Below are 22,312 nucleotides of genomic sequence, written 5' to 3' on the forward strand. Positions count from 1 at the left end.
CGCCTTTAAAATTCTAATTAGTTTGAGAAAAGCGAAAAATTCTTTTCCCGAGTGTAAAATATCAAGAGTAGAATGGAGCCGGGAAGATATATTGAAAGAAAAAAGGAAATAAATAATAAGAGGGTAAATTGAAGAAGGAGAAAGCGGGCAGAGTCCTGGGAATCGTTGTAACTGTTCTCAAGAAGGAAAGAATCCAAGGATCGTTTTGATAAGGAAGTAAAATCCCTAGACACCGTTGCTTAGTATGTGGGAGGATGAGGTTGAGGATGAGGGAAAATGGCGGCTCAGAGGAAACCAGACACCAAATCGAAGGAGACGCCATCGCGAAACGCGGCGACGCCCCTCTATCATTGGCTCTTCTATCGCCTTCCCCTCAATTTCACCTAGGCATCCAAAAAATAAATCATCACCGGCGAATATTAACAAAAATTTTCAATTTTAAAAAAAATTTTTTTTCCTGAAAAAAATAAATAAAAAACATGAAAATACAATGCAATTCACTACAAAACTCCTTTCTCCATAGAAAAATGTATAAAATTATTCAAGTCTCAATTTTCCAACAAATTTTTTTTAGCCGCACAAAAAAATGTTTTCACTTTTTAGTGAAGAAATGTTTTTTTCTCGATCGGGAAAAATTGGAGAAAAACATGTGAAGATAATTAGTCACGCGAGGCTAGTGGAGATTCAAAGGATTGTCAAAAGGCGGGGCCGAGACTTGGAATCATCTACACAGTTGAGGGATGCTGCAGAAAGACATCTTCACTCAAGAAGTCGAGTCGCTTTTCATTGATCTACACTATCCTTGTTATTTCAGGAAAATTACAAAACAACAAATAATTCGAAGGCAGCAAAGAAAATCCACTCCCTACATTAAAATATATTCACAAATTAATTTCCACTTTTACAAATATTTTTTGTATATCGTATATGTTAACACAATTGTTGAAAAAATATTCACAAAAGTCTATAGATTTCTCAGTTGGAAATTAGAAATAATTCCACAGATATTATTTCTGAAAATATTTAAGATTTTAATATTGCAAAGGTTTATTATTTAAAAAAAGAAGAAAAATGTGTTGGGGAATTAGTAAAACTCTTGAAGGTGTGATAACAACATATTGAAGAGAATCATAATATGGTGTACGATAACGTTGACGCGTTCCGTTTCCGGTGTTTATTGGTCGCTGCGTGGAACCAATGCACAAACTACTGTGTGGTAGCGATGAACGATGCACTTCGAGGCCACACATGAAGACAAAATTCAGACCGCAAGTGTCATGCTTCGATTACAAGATATCATTAGTCGACAAGAAAAATATGTTCGGGAATTAGTTAAAGAAATGTCAAACAAACTATATAGCGATAGAGATGAAAATCAAAAACATCTGGTGTTGAGAGTCCCTCATGAATATATTCCATTCGTCGCGATTCTTTTCGGAAAAATAAATTCTTTTTTCAAAAATTTCCAAAAATTTAATGATTTCACTAATTGCGAATTTACCTATAAAATATCTACAAACTATTTGAACACTTCAATAACTACTTCTTTTTTAAATAAATATTTAATCATTATTATTTTTCCATAGGAATTAGGATTTTAAAAATTACAAATTATTCAAAACCTTTTTAAATTCAACAACCTATAAGAATATTATTACAAAACATGAAAAAATTCCTTCGTGTTTTCTAAATAATTAAAGATGATCGACTGATAAAATCATTATTTTATATTATAAGAATATTATTGTTACTGTAACTTCTTCAAAATTATTTTCATCATTTAAATTCAATTATTATTTTTTAGAATTTTTAACTAAAATTCTTCTTTGAATCTATTCATTTTAATAATCGTTGAAAAAGTTAGTTAGTTAGTTAAAAGTATGAAAAATTTAAATATTGAAAGATTTTAATTTGAATCCTTTTCAAAATTAAATTATTTCTAAACATTCATGCTATGCTTTCAATATTCAATTATTATCTAAAATTTTAACTAAAATTCATTTTTAAGTCAATTTTTATAAAAAACTTCTACGAGAATTCAATTATTTAAATACAAAAATTAATAACTTATTGAACCTAATTGAATGTTTCTTAAAATTTAATTCTCATAAAGAATTTTATCAACAAATTTTTAAATATGATTGAATTCTTTTGACGAATTTTAATAAAATTTTTAAGAAAATAATTACATTTTTCGAGAAATTCGATTAAGATTCTATTGAAAATAATTAAATGTTTTCGTAGAATTTTATTAATACTTTTTTTAAATAATTAATTCTTTTAGAAAACTTTATTAAAATAGTAGATATTGAAAATCATTGAATTGACGAAAATTTTTGAAAATAATTGAAATTTTGACAAGAATTTTATTAAAATTTTTGAAAATAATAATTAAATTTCGAAGAATTTTATTATTTATAAAAAAAATTTAAATTTTGACGAGACTTTTTAAAAATTTTTGAACATAATTGAACTTTGTAAGAAGAATTTTATTACTTTTGAAAATAATTGAATTTCTTCAAATGTTTGTAACTTCTCTAAAATCCAATTTTTTTTTAGTGTTTTTAACTAATAATTAATTTTTCTATAAATCCATTATTTTTAATAATTAATTAAATATATTATATTAAAAATTGAACTAATTTCAGAAGAATTTGAATTACTAAAATTTTTCAAAAATGATGAGACAAACTAAAAATTCAGAATTTTCTTATGAATTCTAAAAATTTAATTTTTTCCAGTAATTTTAATAAAATTCCCTGATCTGCGGCAACCCTCAATTATTTTCAAAATAGCGAAATTTTTAAAAATTCTGCCAGAAAAATGAAAATTTAAATTTATTTAATTAAAGTTCTCAAATGTGGACGTCCACGTGAAAAGGGATCACTTTGGCACTATTGGAGTTATCTATATGGGCGAATTCCTTTGAAAATTTGGAAAATTTTGAGTGGTCTTAGAACCTTTTTGGTGAAAAATTCGATGAGACAGAATGTAAAAAAATCTCATTTCGAGAAAATCGAAATCAAAGATTGTAATGCGAATATTTTTGGATCTTCTAGAAAGTTATTCAGATAAGAATTGTTTTTAGTCTAGTATACACCTTTAAGATGAAAAATCAAAAGGTTTTGAAATTTTCCGCCCCCTCCATTTTGAAACAGAAACAACTTTTGCAACAGATTGACAAAGTGGTACCTTTTCATTTTTTTGTCTAACAACGAAATAAAATACTTAAAGTATCAATAAATTAATGAAAAATGCATGATTCGACGCGTGAGACCCTGTAGATTGAGAAAAAAGAATAAAAAAGTTTCGATACTTTTTTCCAAAATTAGTAAATTGCGATTATCTCCGAATCTATAGAACCATCAAAGTGGTCCCTTTTCATGCGGACGTCCACAAATATTGAATAATCCTTGAAAAATGTCATTTGAAATATTTCCGAAATATATTCACAATAAAGAATATTTAACGGATAATAAAATGTTTATTACAACAAATGTTGTAAATTTTTATAGAAGAATATTTCCAAACTAGAAGATTTTTTAGAAACTATTCTTTAAAATTCCATATGGAAACTAACAATATTGCACACAAAAATTCCTACAGATTCTATAGAAAAATAATCTTAAAATATGGAAGTATTTAAAATTCTGGGAGAATTTAAAAGAATTTCTAAAGTGTCAGCCAAGAATAACAATAAAAAAATTATATTCTTTCCTCTAAACTTAAATCCCAATCGAAATTAAGATATTAGAAATTTTTCTCCTCTATATATTTAATTGCTTTATAAAGGAAAAAATTAAAGACATAAAAGAGATAAATTTCTTTTAAATAGAAAATAGAATAAAATAAAATAAAATAGAAGAGAATAGAATAAAATAGAAAAATCCTAAAACAGAAGACTGATTGATAATTATAAAGAAAAGTCTCGACTAAATGATAAGATTAATTCAACGTGATGTCATCCTAATTGTAGAAAAATAAAAAGTGCCTTTTTTTATTCCATTGATTCGGAAAATACGTGTTGTCAGGTGATGATCAGACAGCCAGGAACATCTACTGCCTCCTGGTGTAAACTCTGTTCCACGACAGGGGGTTGTACCTCCCCTCATGTTTAACCAATCCTGCGTTCACATTTACCGCCTCACAACCAATCAGCAAATCCCAGACCAGATCCGGACGTGGTGGAAGCAACGTGAACCAAAAAAAAAAACATAGAACCACAACGCTTCAACGTTTCATTACGAGAGGTTGACTGACTTGTTGACTTGGTCACTTGCAAACACTAAAATCGTACTCCAAAATCAATGTAAAAATCTGACAATTTAATTATCAATTATCTAATACAAAAAATCAATATTAACCCAGTCCCTCCTTCTTTCGAAATTTTCAACAATTAAAAATAAGTGATTTACAGTGCAGCATTCTTTCATCCCTCTGGATTCGGAATTTTGTTTTTCTCCTCTTTGGATATTTCTATTTTTCCAGGGAGGAATTTTTATTAATAAAGTGATTGTGTGGGTGTAAAGTGCAGTGATTCGATCGAAAACAAGTAAATTAATTTAAAAAGCTGAACAAAATTTGTTATTTATTTAAAATTAGAGAATTAGAGAATTATTAAATTTAGAGAATTTAAAAACGTTTCATTGGCGAAAAAAAGTAAATTATAAAAATCGATCGTAAATTGTCAATTGACATTGAACGTTTCCGGTAAAAATAGTGATGAAGAAAAAAAATTATGAATGAAATATGTGTTATTAAAAGTGTTTGAATGGAACTAAATGACAGCAACCGATTATGCGGTTGTATTTTTCGAATCAAAACATAGAGAGAGAAGGAGAGAGAAGTTTCTTTTTCTTTAAAATCAAGTAATGCAAAGTGATCATACCTGGTTGAACCAAGGCGTTGAAGAATTGGGTTGATCCAATTATGTCTGACTGTTCAGAGCAATTATCATCGCCAAATAGTGACTGTAATAGTCAAATGGGAATGGTACATCGCAGCCTGTGCTCGATTGGTCCCTACAGTAATTCTGCGATGACACATCATTCACATTCGCAAAATTTGAATCCCTCCTCGAATGGTAGTCCGCGATATCCACAGGAACTTTGTAACGCCGTCAGTCTGACAACAAATTTAGCCAATTCCGGTTCCATCGCTCTCGGTGGCAATAGCAACGGTTCCAGTTTCTCCGAGGAACAAATTATTTGCCTCTGCAAAAGTATGGTCCAAAAGAAGGACATGGCGAATCTCGAAAGGTGAGTTATTCTTCAGTCTGGAATGAAAATTTATAGTTGAAAAATTCTACAATAAATAACTATTCTCTCTTTCTCTCTTTTGCTTTTAATGACCTGTGGTTAAATAATTACTATAATTTAATAGTCTAATTAATTAATATTCTAATTTAATAATTTCGCTTTGTCGCATTTTCTCCCCAAATTTAAAAATACTTTTGCAAAATTTAATATTTATTTTCTCTCCGCGTAGAATTATGAAATATAATTTAATTAATAAGCAAAGAATCAAATTTTTTCAGTATAAAAAAACAGCTTTTAAATTTTTTCAAAAAAGGAATTTTCATTTATTGCACTTTCATTTCACTTTGGGTTTTCTTTTGTATAAAACTATTTGGATACAGTGCTTCCTAATTTAGAATTAGAAATGAAAAAATTGTGAAATTTTTAATTTTAGAATTTTTTCTTTGCGTTTTGAAATTTATTGAAAAGAAAAAAAAACACGATTCGAACTGTTAAGCAACAAAGTAATTCAATTATGTTCTGTAAGAACTAAACAATTATTTGTAATATTGATACAATTTTATTCAATTCTAAAAATATTCGAGAACGCTGATTTTATTTATCGAAATAAAAATTAAACCACTAAAAATGATTTGAAACAAAATTTTCGATGATCATTGCGAAATTATTAATCGTCAACGGCGACAATTGCACTCGTGACTAATAAAAGTGTGAGAAAATCTTTCGCTTCTCTTTTTTTTTGTTTTTTAAATATAGAAAAAAATGTGTCGACACTGAATATTTATTTAAAATTCTCAATATTTTAAATTTGCATATTCTCGATACACAATTAAAAAATGTTTAATTTCAAGGAGGTTAAAGTTTTGAACGTTCAAATGAACGAAATTTATTTATTTCTTCTTCAAATTAAATTTTTATTACTATAATTTTGCGTGACTATTAAGCAAATTAATTATAATGTTTCTAAATGTAAAATTTGAGTTTTTAATTTGAATTGTAATCAATAATCTATGAAATTTGAACGTTCAAAACTTTTTGTTCATTAATTTCAATTAAATTAAAATTTAAAAAAAAGGAATGGAACAGAAAGAGTTAAAAAGATTTTGTGAAATAAATTTGAGAAGAATAAAAAAGGGATAAAAAATGAAAAAATGTTCTTGTCCAGGTTTCTGTACACACTGCAACCATATCAATTAGCTCGTGGCGAGAGTGTATTAATGGCAAAAGCTTATGTCGCATTTCACAATCATGCGTTCACTGATGTTTACAATATTCTCGAGAGGAATAAATTTTCTCCCGAATACCACCCGGAGCTTCAGCAAATGTGGTACAAAGCCCACTACCTGGAAGCGGAAAAAGTTCGAGCGAGAAAATTAGGAGCAGTTGACAAATACAGATTGAGAAAAAAGCATCCCTTACCGCATACCATTTGGGATGGCGAGGAAACAGTCTATTGCTTCAAGGAGCGCTCTAGAAATGCTCTCAAAGAATGTTATCAGAAAAATAGATATCCAACACCCGACGAAAAGAAGACACTATCGAAGAAAACAGGACTCACATTAACTCAGGTGTCCAACTGGTTTAAAAATCGACGACAACGTGATCGTACGCCACAAACAAGATCGTGAGTACATTTTTAATTCTCTTTTTCTCTTTCGAAATTCAAAAATTGAGATAATTTAAAAAAATGTCTCTAATAGTTAACTTTTTTAGAATTTGGGAAATTTTCTTTTACCTTGAGAATTTATTTTTTTCAAGAAATAAAATTTCCTAAATAGGGTTTTTCAAGGGTTTGGAATTTGGATTACAATTTTTTTTTTTATAGTTGAGAACATTTGGGTTTGTTTTGAGAAAGGGAAAAAAGATTCAAAATCGAAAAATTTGCATTTATTTAATGCAAGTTAAGAAAAATTCCTAACTTCTTTCTCAATGTAAATTTAAATCTCGACGAAAATGGAAAAAAAATTATTTTCACTTTAGAAAATGGAATAATGCGGCGAATGGAAGGCACGTGTAGCGACGGGGGGTTTCTTCGCCATACGAGGAACAACAAGTGTTACTTTAAACATGTGAAGTATCTTGTTTCCTTTTTCCACAATTCTCGGCCATTAACTCGAGAAAAATCAGTATACTAAATCACAAGCGAAAACCTATTTGGGACCATTGAACTTATTGTCATGAAAATCATTCTCTGGCCAGGAAATAGACAGTCATTATGTCTTCATTTTTAAAACGTGAAAAACTCACACAAGCCCCCAGATGTTTACACCAATATTGTATTTTTTCCCCTTTCTAAACCGAATTATTTCCTAACAAGCAAATTTATTAGATTGAAAAAGTCTTTCTTTTTACTATTTTTCATCTTTTATTATTCTTTTGCTATTTTTTTTATTACTTTCTTATTTGTTCAAATTTGAAATAAATTGAAAATAGTTTCTATTTTTCATGAAATGGAAAAATAAAAATAATCAAATTTTGTTTCTATAAATAAATAATAGTAAATAACAGAAATACAATATAAACAATAAAATTAATATTAAAATTTATAAAATACAAAAAAAATAAATTGGGCAAATTAATTTTGACTCGAAAAATAAAAATAAATACTTCTTTAAATACGGGTTAATTTTTCTAAACAAATAAATAATAATTAAATAACAGGAATAGATTATAAACAATAAAATATCAAAATTTAAAATTAAATTAAATCAAATTAAAAGAAAAGAGTAAATTAATTTCGACTCGAAAAATAAAAAATACTATTTAATTACGAGTCAAATTTATACAAACAAATAAATGATAAATAATTAAATAACAGGAAGAGACTATAAACAATAAAATATCAAAATTTAAAATTAACTTAAATAAAATTAAAAAGGAGTAAATTAATTTCGACTCGAAAAATAAAAAATTCTATTTAAATACGGGTTAAATTTATCCAAACAAATAAATAATAATAAATAATTTAATAACAGGAATAGACTATAAAAATAAAAAATAATATTTAAATACGGGTTGAATTTTTCAACTTGAACCAATGTCATGTTTTTGATAGAGAGTAATCTTTAGATGTTGGGTATCAAATTATCTCACTTGTATAATAATAATCTAAGAAGAGCGATGCTGAGTCTCGTTATAATGAACGAGAATCCTTTTGTAAAGTTAGAACCTATTGTTTACAAATGATCATCCGGGTATTATTAACCCCGTGTATTAATATCGACAAAAAAATGTGTTAAGAGAACACATTAGATAATATAAGACGCGTGTTCAGCTGTTAATGGACATAACGCTCTGGTGAGCGAATCACGATAAGATTGCAGCTTCTTAAAATCCTAATCAGTCAAGAATTATCATTGGAGATTAACAAGATGGAAACATGCGTTGAAAACTTCCTCCTTTATTTGCTCAAACAAATAATTTTTTACAGCCCTATTAGCAATCCTTTTTTCTGTAAAATATCTCTATAATAGACTTTGATAGTGAAAAACTTTATACAGCACCTGAAAAAAAGTTGGACAATATTTATCAAATTATAATTATAATGATATTATTAATATATATTTAATATTATAAATGTTAGGTATTATTTAAATATATAATTTAATAAAATAAATTTACTTTTTCGTTTAGAAAAAAAGAAAATAAAAAAATGTCAACAATTTTCTTGCCGTAATTTTTGGCAAATTTGACGCAGAAGATTGGAATTTTTCTTCAGATAAGTACCATAACGAAATATTTTCTCAGAGTATATAGCAAATTATTTACAAGTAGGTTAAATAAGCACCTCGAGAAGGGAAAGAATAGTTGACGAGCAAAAAAGCACGATTCACTGATAGGAGAATTATGAAAATAAAACATTAATTATGAATTCTAATCAGATTTCCAGGAGATGTTGCTTTTGGCATATCTATAGTTTTAATTTTTGTTTCAGTCAATTATAAACTTTTATTGTATTGGTATAGAAATTTCTCGCTTATATATACATGTACATAATATCGTGCGTGTGTGTATGTAAATGGAAAAAAATAAAAAACGAATACAGCTTCCGAGCGATGTTATGGCTACACCGAGACTCCTGACTATATAACAGTGAAGGACCTTTGCTCAAAAATTAAATTCATCATTGTGTCATAATAATTTTTGCGAAAAGAAATAGTCAATTCAGTGTAATATTTAAAAGAGGCAAAAATTTATTTACTGTCAGCTTTTGTCTCGAAACAAATTTATTGAAGGGAGATAATTTTTAAGTTCTATTAGTAAATATATTTTTTAATTTTTCAATTAATTCTTTTTATGAATTTAATTAATACTTTAATTTAAAAACGTCTTTTCATTGTAATTATTCTTGTTTATTAATTTCAAAAATTTTAATAAAAATTCTTCGCAAGAATTCAATTGAGGCCTTGGATCCAATAACTCGCCCGACGCTCGAAGGCACGCGCTAATACCAGTCGGGTAGCAGTGAGTGGCCCAGAGGCGCTCACTGCTCACTGACTGGCAGTTGCGCGTTCCTCCGAGCGTCGGGCGAGTTATTGGATCCAAGGCCTCAATTCTTCTAAATCGTTGCTATTATAAACCAGGGTGGTCACAAGTTTCAGTTTATCAATTTCCCTGACATTTCTCTGCCAATTTACTGACATTAAAATTATTTTCCCTGACAAAATTCTTTTTATGAATTTTAATGATTTCTAAAAATTACAATTATAACCCTTCCTGAATTCAATTATTTTCTACAATTTTCAACTAAACTTCATCTCTGAATCAATTAATTTAAATAATTTTCCAAAAGTTCTTCGAGAATTCAATTATTTAAATACAAAACCTCAATTTTTTATAATAATTGTGACTCTCAATCATAGATTTTTCTTAAGTTATTTTTAAATAATTTTTGAAAGTTAATAGTTTTTTAATTTTGAAAAATTTCCAAACAATTAAAATTTGGTAAAATCTTTTAAAAATAATTGAATTTTTGAAAAATATAAATAAAAATGATCAAATTTTTGAAGAATTTTAATTATAAACAGGACCATGATTTTTTAAAAATTTTAATAAGTCCAAAAAGTAAATTTTCATCAATTTTTATTCACATTGTTAGAAGATAATTGAATCTTAAAAAATTATTATAAAACAATTATAATAATTAGTTTTTAAAAATATTTTAATGTAATTTTTCGAAAATAATTGAATTTTTTAAAAGAATTTTTGTATAAATTAAAAAAACTAATTAATTTTTTGATGAATTTTAATTAAAAATTTTGAACATTATTGTTTTCTCCAAAATGTTATTATTTTTGTATGTATTTGAATTTTTGGAAATATGTATGTAATATGTAATATGTATGTTCAATTTACCTTTAAAGATTTTTCATCAAAATTTTTGATATTTCAATTATTTTCAAAAGTTGCAATTAAAATTCTTCAAAAATTGATTTTCAAAACTTGTAAATAAAATAAATAAATTTTGAAAAATTTAATTATGTTAAAAAATGTTCATAAACATTTTTTGAAAGATTTATTTATAGTTATTTTTCACATTATAAAAATCAAAATAAGTTGCACTTTTTTACTAAACATTGTTGTATTTTGTTGCAATGTTTGGAAGAAAAGTCGAAAAAGTCGTAAATTTGTTAAAATAAGTTATTTTCTACTCTCGAAATATTGAATTAAAAAAAGGAATTTTTTTTCAAGTTCAAGACTCCTGAAAATCTGATTTGCCTTGAGAAGTCTATTATAAATTGAAGGAAAGATTGGGCCCTTTTTGCAAAATACCCTAACGCCTTACGCGTCAAGGGTCCTTTTTTCACTTTTTCTCCCTCTCCCTCCTTGATGTATAAGGCCCTAGGAAAAGGAAACGCGACGCCCCATTACCGTTTTATGACACAGATTCGGTTACATCTCTCGTTTCACTATTGAGCTTCACACTACCAATAGTTTACTACATAATATATAAAGACCGCGAGGGTGATGGCGTTCGATTTATCTGTAAGTACTTATTCTTTATATGCGAGGAGTAAAATTTTTCAATTTTTTCAATTTTCAAAACTGATATAGGTATAATAATAAAAGATGATAAAGAAGAAGAAGAAGAAGAAGAAGAAGAAGACTATCATGGGAAAACCTGTTCTGTATAAATTAAGAACAATTGAGTGATTTTCTATTTTTAAATCAGTGTTTTTAGAATAACAGTTTTTTTTCTATGAATTTCTAAATATTCTATTCTAATATTATACATATAGATAGAAAAAGAAATTTTAGTTTTAATCAAATTTGAAATAAGCTACTTCATCCAGAAAATCTTAATCTGTAACAAGAACTACTTTTCTGAATGGTTATACAAAGGACTTAAATTCTTTACCGTCTTAGGAAACATCATTGACCTTTTTTTCTCGTAAGCTGCCCTGTTACACCATTTTTTTCTTTTTTTGAGATAATCTATCAAAAATACAGAAGGGTCTACTAAGAAATTGATAAGAAAAAAATGGTAATTTTCAAAATTTGATTTCTAATAATTTCCCAATTTTCAAAATTGAAAAAGCACGTCTATGGTAATTTTCAAAATTCGATTTCTAATAATTTCCCAATTTTCAAAATTGAAAAAGTACGTCTATGGTAATTTTAAAAATTCGATTTCTAATAATTTTCCAATTTCAAAAATTGAAAAAGAATGAAACGTAATTATTGAAAATACGAAGTGAACAGAAAATTCCCGCGTAAATACAGAAAACAAAATTTACTATTTGGTGGGTTACGAGTATAAATTTGGAATCTAATAATTTCCGAATTTTCAAAATTGAAAAGGAACGAAACGTAATTATTGAAATTACGAAGTAAACAGAAAATTCCCGCGTAAATACAGAAAACAAAATTTACTATTTGGTGGGCTAAGAGAATAAATTTGGAATTAATTTGTCTCGCGAAGCTTAAAAGTTCCTTTAAAATTTGGGTCTTGAAATGAGGAGAAAAAAATAACGATAAAAGTAAAGCGTGTGGCGGTCACAACGGAGGGCGGAGTTTTAGTTTCACAAACCAGTAAGGCATTGCACGTTGCATGTATTTCGCATAACACGTACCTTCTTTTATTTTTTTTTTTTTTTGATGATGAGGGTCCTCACAAGAACATACACCACATATATATTCACGAGCGAAAAGAACAATGCATAAAGTTGACCATTCTTTGGCACAGACGACGTCCCTTCATTTCCTTTCCGCTAAGTTCTTGCTACCGCTTGCGGGCACATATTTCTTTAAAAATTCTCGGAACAAAGCTGCTGGACCATATGAGAGGCTGTAAATCGAAAAAAGCTTGTCGAAATATTCTTCAAATATAATTTGCTTGCTATTATACCTATAAGACAATAATTCCCTAATCAGTTCAATAACCTAAGACAATAAATCCCTGATCAGTTTATATTCAGGGTTGCCACAAAAATTTAATTTTGTTTTTCCCTGACTTTGCTCTGACTTCCAGACAAAATTTTGACTTTTTCCCTCATCGTACAGAATAATTATTTTGATTCACTCTACACATTATTAAATACTAAAAAAAATGTTCCATTCCATTTATTTACGAATTTCTTTAATTGTAAAACTATTCGAAAACATCAATATAATTATATTTCAAATAAATATTTAAACACTATTATTTTTCCATAGGAATTAAGATTTTCAAAAAATTTCAAATTCAAACCTTTTTGAAGACTCGGAGTAATCGACATCTTCATGCTTTATAATAATTAAAAATGACTGAGTGAAAATTATTTTTCTATATAAGAATATTGTTACTGTAACTACTTCAAAATTATTTTCATCATTTAAATTCAATTATTATTTTCTACAATTTGAGAATTATGTTAAAATTTTTGAAAATTCTAATTAAATTCTTTTTAAAGAATTGTCTTTGAATTTTGTTTTAAATAATGGAGTTTATTTAAAAATTTTGAAAATTTTTTAATTCTATAATTGAAACAATTAATAATATTTAATTATTGAATTTTATTAAAATTTTTAGAAAATAATTGTATTCCTTTGAAAAATTTTATAACTGAAATTTTATAAAAATTGAATAATTTATTAGAATTTTAGAAAATAATTGAATTTTTTTCGAAAAATATTATTAAAAATTTTTTTAAAATTGAATTCTTTCATGAAATTTTTTTAAAATTGTATTAAAAACAATTGAATTTTTACAAAGAATTATACTATTTATAAATATAATTGAATCTTTTCCAAGAATTTATTAAAATTTTAGAAAATAATTGAACTCTGTGTTGAAATTATTTATGACGTATTAAGAAAAAAATTGAATTCTTTCGTGAAATTAGTATGAATATAATTCAATTTTTGCAAAGAACTTTACTATTTATAAATAAAATTGAATTGTTTCGAAGGCTTTATTAAAATTTTAGAAAATAATTCAATTTTTTCGAATTGAATTGAATTCTTTCGTGAAATTGTTATGAATATAATTGAATTTTTGCAAAAAACTTTACTATTTATAAATAAAATTAAATTGTTTTGAAGGATTTATTAAAATTTTAGAAAATAATTGTGTTTGTTCGTTAAATTTTATTAAAATTTTGTTTAAAAATAATTGAATTTTTGAAAAAAATTTTTACTATTTATAACAATAATTCAATTCTCACGAAGAATGTTATATTATTTATGAAAATAATTGTATTCTTTCGAAAATAATTTAATTTCTGCAAAGAATTTTATTACTTTTACAAATAAATGAAATTTTGACGAAAATTTAAAAAAATTTTGAACATAATTGAATGTTTATTTTTTGGAGAAGAATTTTATTATAGATACATAAAGATACACTGGAACGCCGGTTTAGCGGACACCGTTTTAGCGGAATTTTTGTGTTTTGATTTTCGATTTTCTTATTGTCCTGACTTGTGACAGGTATTGTTCGCTTTAATGGACGACTCCCCCCCGACAGTCCGCTAAACCGGCGTTCGAGTGTAATTGAAATTTTGACAAACATTTTTTTTTAATTTGTAAACATAATTGATTTTCTGTAATCATTTGTAACTTCTCCAAAATTCAATTTTTTAAAATGTTTTTAACGAAAATTCTTCTATAAATCAATTATTTCTAATAATTCATTAAAATGGACTTTAACAATTAATATTTATTAAAAATGGTGTTATAAATTTAAAATTTTACACACTTAATATATCTGAATATAATAACAATAAATTCTATAACTTATGAAGTGATTCTGTAAATTAATATTTAATCAAAGTTTTAATTAACAATTTTAAATACATCTAATATGTGTTAAAACATTATTAACAATATAAAATTTATAATTTAAATTTGTCTGTCATTTACCACATTTTTTTGTTTTAGAATTTAATCTCTGACTGTAGAGAGAGCAAAGAAATTTTTAATAAACCTTAACTCAAATTTCATATTCATTAGTATAGTAACAAATCCTACAGAATGTCTATATTTTACATCAAAATAGAATTTTTGTATAAAAATGTTTCTTTTTTACAAAATACAACTTTTTCATGCAAAACCTATGAAGTTATACTTTATGAGATAATTTTAACTGATTGAAAACGATTTTTTTGAAAAACTTTAAATTTACTCATTTTAATCATATATTATTATTTGTAACGTTAGGGTGTAACTGGGGTGTCCAGACACCCCAGATACTCTTTCTAAGGTTAACTTTGAAATGTTGAAAAGTGAAATTATTCATTTAATAATTTCTAAGTAATAATTTAATGATAGTTCTTCAAGAATGAAATTATTTAAAAAGAAATAATCAGAAATAGAAAAAATTATAGGTTTTGTATCAGAATTTTCTTATGAATCCTAAAATTTTGTTTAATTTTAATTTAATTTTTCCCTGAATATCCTGACCTGTGGCAACCCTGATAATTTAATATATTTTTATGTCGAAAAAATTGACACATTATGACACATTTGATACCTGCTGAATCAATAAATATTGAATTGAAGAAATGTTAAGAAATTTAGTTTCCAGGGTTTATTTATTGTTAATACAAGAAATTTGGACGAAAATACAAAAGGATTTTCAAACTATTCACTCAATATTATAATGTCAACAAGAACAAGAAACGCAAGAAACATTGAATTCGTAATTATATAGACGAAATTGTAGGTTATGTTTCCGAAAATGACATATTTTTCCTTTGATAAGTATGTTACAAGTAGATATAATATGTTAATTGGGCTAGAATAAATAGAATTAAATAAAAGAACTCACCGAAGAAAATGTTTCAGAGACATGCTGTTGAATTGCCAGAATGCGAACAATGGGAATATGAATGGTTCGGTTAGCAGTAGTACCGGTCATCAATCGTTGCCGAATTTGGACTCGGTCGGCACAAATTTGGCCATTTCACCAATCTCGGCCATGGGAATGTCTCCAGTTGGCATGAATTCTTGTAGTCCGATAGTAATGAGTCCCATGGGTTCCCATCATCACGGCTACGCAACTCCTGTGACTCCGTCCCCAGTGCACTCGAGTCATCACCATAATGGAGGCCTGAGTCCCATAAATGATGTGAAAACTCATTTTTACGGTCGTTACGACGGTGGTAAGTAATAATGAACAATGTCATTCTTGTGTAAAATCACTATTAATGTGCACTTTTCTTCTAATTTTATTGTTGTAACGGTCACTCAATCAACTGAACTTAGCCGCAAGCGCACCTGAATATCGAACGCATATCGATAGATTTCATTCAGCCAATCAGAACGTGTCAAATTTCAAAATGCAAATTTACCGCCTTTAGTATTTTTCTATTTATTTATAAATACACGACACTACCGTCATAAATTATCGGTACAGCTCCACGAGCATGGCCTAAAAAAATGCCAATTTTTAAATCACGATTTTTCTGTAAAAACAAATATACCATTAGAAAACTTATAATATTCTACGTCAAATGATATACAATAGAAAATTTCAATAAATTACACAAAGCAATCATCCTTGAAGTCTCATCTTTAATTTAATACCAAAAAAGTTAAAAAAATCTTATTCAGTTCGCGAGATATCATGCATTGAATTGGTCAATTTTATACGGTTTAATTATGCCAGAATTTAAAGAATTGTCAACAAAAATTTCATTTTATAATTTTTTCTTGAAATTTGTCGATTGCTAAAATCTTTGTGTAATTTATTGAAATTTTCTATTGTATATCATTTGACGTAGAATATTATAAACTTTCTAATGGTATATTTGTTAATTTTCTGAAATTTGTTTTTACAGAAAAATCGTGATTTAAAGATTGGTATGTTTTTGGGCCATGCGCGTGCAGCCATACCGATAATTTCCGACAGTAGTGCGTATATTTTTCTATTTTACTTATTTATATTTATTTATTTACACAACAATATTAAATTTAGGTTTTTAATCTTTAGTTAAAAAGAAAAATTTTTAAAAAAGTTAAGAAACAAAATAATTATTAAACAAAATAATTAATCTTCTTCTATATATTAATAATCGTTGTAATCCGATAATCTGTTCGCAATTTGAAGTTAGTTATTTGCTTTTTTATTTCTGAACTTTTTTAAAAATTTTTCTTTTTAAATATTTTCAATTATAATAATAATGTATTGAAAATAATCAAACTGTTGCAAAGAATTTTATAAAAAAATTTGATATTAATAGAATTTCTTCAAAGAATTTTATTATTTAGGAATATAATTGAAATCTCGTGAAGAATTTTATTAAATTTTTTGAAAATTCTAATTACATTCTTTTTTAAGCATTTCTTTGAAGTTTTTTATAATAATGGAGTTTCTTGAATAATATTAAATATAAATTTTTAAAATAATTGAATTTTATGAACAATTGCTTTCAAGATTTTAAAATAATCGTGTTTGTTAATAATTGAAATTGAGCATTTAATTATTTAATTTTATTAAAATTTCAGAAATTAATTGAATTCCTTTAAAATTTTTTTTTTTTTTTATTTTTATTTTTACACCCAAATTTTATAACGAATTAAGAAAAAAATTGAATTCTTTAATGAAATTTTTTTGAAAAGAATTGAATTTTTGCAATGAATTTTACTAAGTATTTATAAATTGAATTTTCTCAAAGAATAATTTATTAAAATTTTAGAAAATAATTGAATTTTTTTCAAAGATTTTATAACGGATAAAAAAACTGAATTCTTTTGTGAAATTTTTTTGAAAAAAATTGAATTTTTGCAAAGATTTTACTATTTAAAAAAATAATTGAATTGTTTCGAAGGATTTATTAAAATTTTAAAAAATAACTGTATTCGTTTGTGAAATTTTATTAAAATTTTGTTTAAAAATAATTGAATTCTCTGAAACAAATATTACTATTTTTAAAAATAATTGAATTCTTACAAAGAATGTTACTATTTATAAAAATAATTGAATTCTTACGAAGAATGTTATTATTTATGAAAATAATTATTGAATTCTTGCGAAGAATTTTATTAAAATTTTTGAAATTAATAAACAAGAAAAATTAGTTAATAATTGCATTTTTTTAAAGTTTGAATCTGAAATTATTCAAAAATTCATATTTGAAAATAAAAAATTTTGTAATTTGCATAATAATATTGGTGAAATTGAACAAACGAATTTGAATGAATAAATAAAAAATAAATGAATGCAAAAAATATTTTTCTCTCTTTACTGAAGTAATAATTATAATAGAAAAAAAAGTATTTTTTCGAAATGAATATTGATAAAACTAAATAAAAAATTTGAGTGAATAAATAAATATATAAAGACTTAATAAAAGAATATTTTTTATTATTTACCGAAACAGTTACCGTAAGTGAGGCTAAATTCGCTCATGTAGGGTAAATTCGCTTAACCGATGTCTATTTTTTAAAATTCGATTAACATACTTTTTAGACAGAAATATTTAAGATTTACAATTGTTTTGGTTAATATAAATGCTAAACTTTAATTTAAAATTTATTTGCAGCAAATTCATTGGTAACTTTCAGTAGAAATTATATTTAGAACACAAGTGAATAATTTTTATATTGAACAAGTAGTATGAAAAAGTAGGGAATAAAGCTTTACTTCAAAATTTTTAAGTTGAATACTTCTGAAGATTACATTTTCTGTATTTCTAACATGATATTCATAAAGCACAAAAATTAAAGCAATAAACAGATTCTGCAAAAAATCAATTCAAAAAAAAATTCAAATTTGTTGTGTAAATTCGCTCAGGAAATAAGTCTACAAAAAAGATGTTTGGGCCTGGATATTTTAAGTATGTTAATTACTTTAATTTATAATTCGATTTTTTTAAATAATAGTACTCTTATAACTGAAAATTAAACGATTTAAAACGGTTTAAGCACTAAACTGTCAAACTTAACCTTGTTTTTTATGGTTATGAGTACGTTTGATTGAATGATTGAATCTAATTACTTATTGATAAAACAATATTAAATATTTATTCCAATAACTTTGTATATTGTTCTTAATTTTTTTCTTTATTGATTCTAAAGAATATTTAGTTTCATTTTTGCAGATTATAATTTAAAGGTAAAGTCGCTCACAAAAAAACGGCTTATAAATAATTTTCTGCAACATATTTTAATTTCTTTATGCAGTAATAGGAAAGATAAAGGGTTAAAGATTATATATTTTCAGTGCCAATGTTTATTTTTATCGTTTCCCGAAGTAAAAAAGAATTGAAAAATTGAGCAAATTTAGCTTACGGTACATAATGAAAAACAATAAAGAAATATATTTTATTTCAACAAGAAATATATTTTCCTATTTACCGAAGCAGTTAATAAAAAATAATAATGAAAAAAATATTTTTTGAAACTTACCGAAATAGTTAATAAAAAAAAATTATCAAACAAATATTTTTTGCTATTTACCAAAATAATTAATAAAAAAAATATAAAAAAAGTATTTTTCACTATTTTACTATTTATTTTTGCGAAAAAAACATTTTTCGCTATATTTACCGAAATAGTCAATAAAAAATAATTATTAAGAAAAAAATATTCCTCCTATTTCCAACAGTAGTTAATGAAAAATATGTAAAAAAAATTCTTTTTCGCACTTACCAAAGGAAATAATTTTGCAAAATTTTTGAATTTTTCAGGAAAAGATATTGATCAAAGTTCTGTTTACTATTCGAGCCATTCGAGTATGAGCCATCATCAATATTATCAGCAGACGCATCATCAAATGATGGCAACTTCCCATCATCATTATCAACAAGGAATACGAGATTCATCGTCAGGATATGATCTTATTTTACCTCCACCTCAGCACACCATGTGACCCGCGGAGTATGAAGAAAATCGCGGTGATCATCTCGATGATGTTTTTCATGGTCAATCTTGCGACGAAGTCCTTACAAGAGTTCATGCCTTCGCCTGATCACCATCATCATTATTTGATATCACTGCAATAATTAAAAATCATTTTATAATTTATTTAACAATCACCTCGATTTTAGAGAATTCAATTATTTCTATATTTCTTTTCTCTTTTTTCAATTCCATTTAATTGATGAATTGTAAATTATAATTTATAAATAATTGATAATTCAATTCTTGTAAAGAAGTTAGATAAGTTCTTCTAAATATTGGAAAAGAAAAAGAAGAGAAAAGAAAGGAAAAGAAAATTTCTTTTCTGAAATTAAAAATTAAACCAAAGTTCTATAAAGCTCAGCTTGTTTCCTATATAGCTCTTTTTTAAACTCGAACGTTAATGTAAATTTTTATTAATTAATAATTAATTAATATGTATATATAGTAAGGCAAACAAATAATTCTAATTCTAAATTTTAGAAAATTATTTTTGTAATATTTATCAAAAAAGTCTTTAGAAATTTAACAGAAGGTAATTATTTCTTTTAAAAGGACTTTTTTTTGCTTTCTTAGAGGGGGATTTGATTTGTGATTTATCCAATAGAAAGACAGTTCTTTTATTATAAAGAAGTTTTGGGAGGAGTTAGAAACTGGTTTTTTACGGGGAACCCTTCTTTAAGAATTGTTCCTCGTCATAAATGGCGGTTTACGAAAAAAGAACATTTTTTTCTGATCTTAATAAGTCTAAAAAGAGTTTCTTAAAAAAATATTTGCCTAAAGAAAGTAAATTTCCTTTTAGTTTATAAAAAATGTTTTTAGAGAAAGTTTTTAAAAAACGATTCTTTAAAATATTACATATAAATATAAAAATGTATTTCTACATTTTCAACTTTTGTTTTACTTTTTTATTCATAAAAAATTTCAAAACGATTAAATTTCATCGTTGAACAAATTTTTAATGTAAATTTTGCAAAAAAAAATTATAAATAAATAAACCAGTGTAAAAATGCCAAACATTTAATATAAAAAATGACCTTTTTAAAAATATGATGTCAAACTTCGATAAATCGATTCACAAAAAAAAGTCCTAGTTGTCGAAAAAGAAAATCAAAACCTACGAAACTGGCGCATTTTTATCTGAAAAAGAAATGCAAAATTTGAATTACTAGAATTTGAGTTAACAATATTCGACAGTGTGTAAAATAAATTCAAGTATAATTAACGAAATAAAAGTTTGTACAGATAAAAATATACTATTGCACATTTCATGAAAAGAAAGTACCTATAGGAATAAAAAAAAGAAAAAGATAGCTATAAGTAATAATTATTCGTATTTAATATTTGTTCCCCGTATAGTGTAAATAAAAAAGAATATTATGTAATAGAGAAAAATATATATGTATATGTATGACAATATTATGATATATTGTGACTGCCAAAATCTATGTATTACAATAAAGAAAAAAAATTAATTAATTAAAAATTAAAAATTTATTACTTATTCTTTAAGTTTTAAAAATTATTTTTGATCCTTTTTCATAAAAAAACTATGATTATTTATTTTTATTTGTCTATTGAATTAAAAAAATTATTAATTGTTATTCACTATTTTTTTATTTAAAATTTAATTTTACGAATTACTTTAAACATATTTTGTGGCCCAACCAATGGAAGCCAATTCTTATAGGATTTTGTCCGTAGAATCCGAATTTGACATTGAAAATATTGGATTGGCTCTAGTTTTTAAGCAACTTACGTTTCAATAAGCAAAATACGCATTTTTGGCATTTTTTGAATAAATCGAACTGTTGCAAAGAATTTTATCAAAAAATTTATCAAAAAAAAAAAAAAAAACAATTGTTAAATTGTTTTTGAAGAATTTCTTTATAAGTTTTTTAAAATAATGTAGTTTCTTCAATAATATTAATTACCTATAAATTTTGAAAATAATTTAATTTTATGAACAATTGCTTTCAAGATTTTAAAATAATCGGGTTTGTTAATAAGTGAAATTGAGCATTTAATTATTGAATTTTATTTAAATTTTAGAAATTAATTCAATTCTTTTGAAAAATTTTATAACGAATTAAGAAAAAAATTGAATTCTTTAGTGAAATTTTTTTGAAAATAATTGAATTTTTGCAAAGATTTTACTATTTAAAAAAATAATTGAATTCTTACGAAAAATGTTATTATTTATGAATATAATTGAATTCTTGCGAAGAATTTTATTAAAATTTTTGTAATTAAAAAACAAGAATATTTAATTAGTAAATTTGTTAATAATTCAATTTTTATTTAAGTTTGAATCAGAAATTAATCAAAAATTCATATTTGAAAATGTAAATTTTGTAATTTGCATAATAATGATAATAACAAATCTAACAAATTGAACATCACGTTATTCTGCGCGCATTATAACATTTACTAGTTCATTTAATATTTCTTTATAACGAAATTATTAAAATGAAATTTGACAATTACGATTTAAAAATTTTCAACTAAGAGTAAAAAAATAAAATTTTCCCTATAGATAATTAATTAATAAAAGAAAATATAAATAATAACAAATAAAATAATATAACAATAAATAATTATCACTCTACAAAACTGAATTTTACTGACATCTGTTAGTGAATACCCAAACTTACAATATTAAATCAAATATTTACTCGAGATTTGAAAACAGAATATTAAAAAAAAAATTTTTTTTATTAAAAATCTTAATT

At 25.2% G+C, this 22,312-nt stretch overlaps 1 protein-coding gene across 1 annotated transcript; it reads left to right on the forward strand.

Moving 5' to 3' along the window:
• Positions 1–3,933: 3,933 nt before the first annotated feature.
• On the forward strand, positions 3,934–20,390 carry LOC122497990 (homeobox protein SIX6-like). Its single transcript, XM_043605451.1, has 4 exons — positions 3,934–5,258; positions 6,424–6,882; positions 15,525–15,841; positions 19,370–20,390. Exons 1-4 carry the CDS (start codon positions 4,930–4,932, stop codon positions 19,549–19,551), a joined length of 1,287 nt encoding a protein of 428 aa, XP_043461386.1. The 5' UTR covers positions 3,934–4,929; the 3' UTR covers positions 19,552–20,390.
• The last annotated feature ends 1,922 nt before the right edge of the window (positions 20,391–22,312 follow it).

The sequence above is a fragment of the Leptopilina heterotoma genome, unplaced genomic scaffold (assembly GCF_015476425.1).
Source record: "Leptopilina heterotoma isolate Lh14 unplaced genomic scaffold, ASM1547642v1 Lhet_14, whole genome shotgun sequence".
Taxonomy (NCBI): domain Eukaryota; kingdom Metazoa; phylum Arthropoda; class Insecta; order Hymenoptera; family Figitidae; genus Leptopilina; species Leptopilina heterotoma.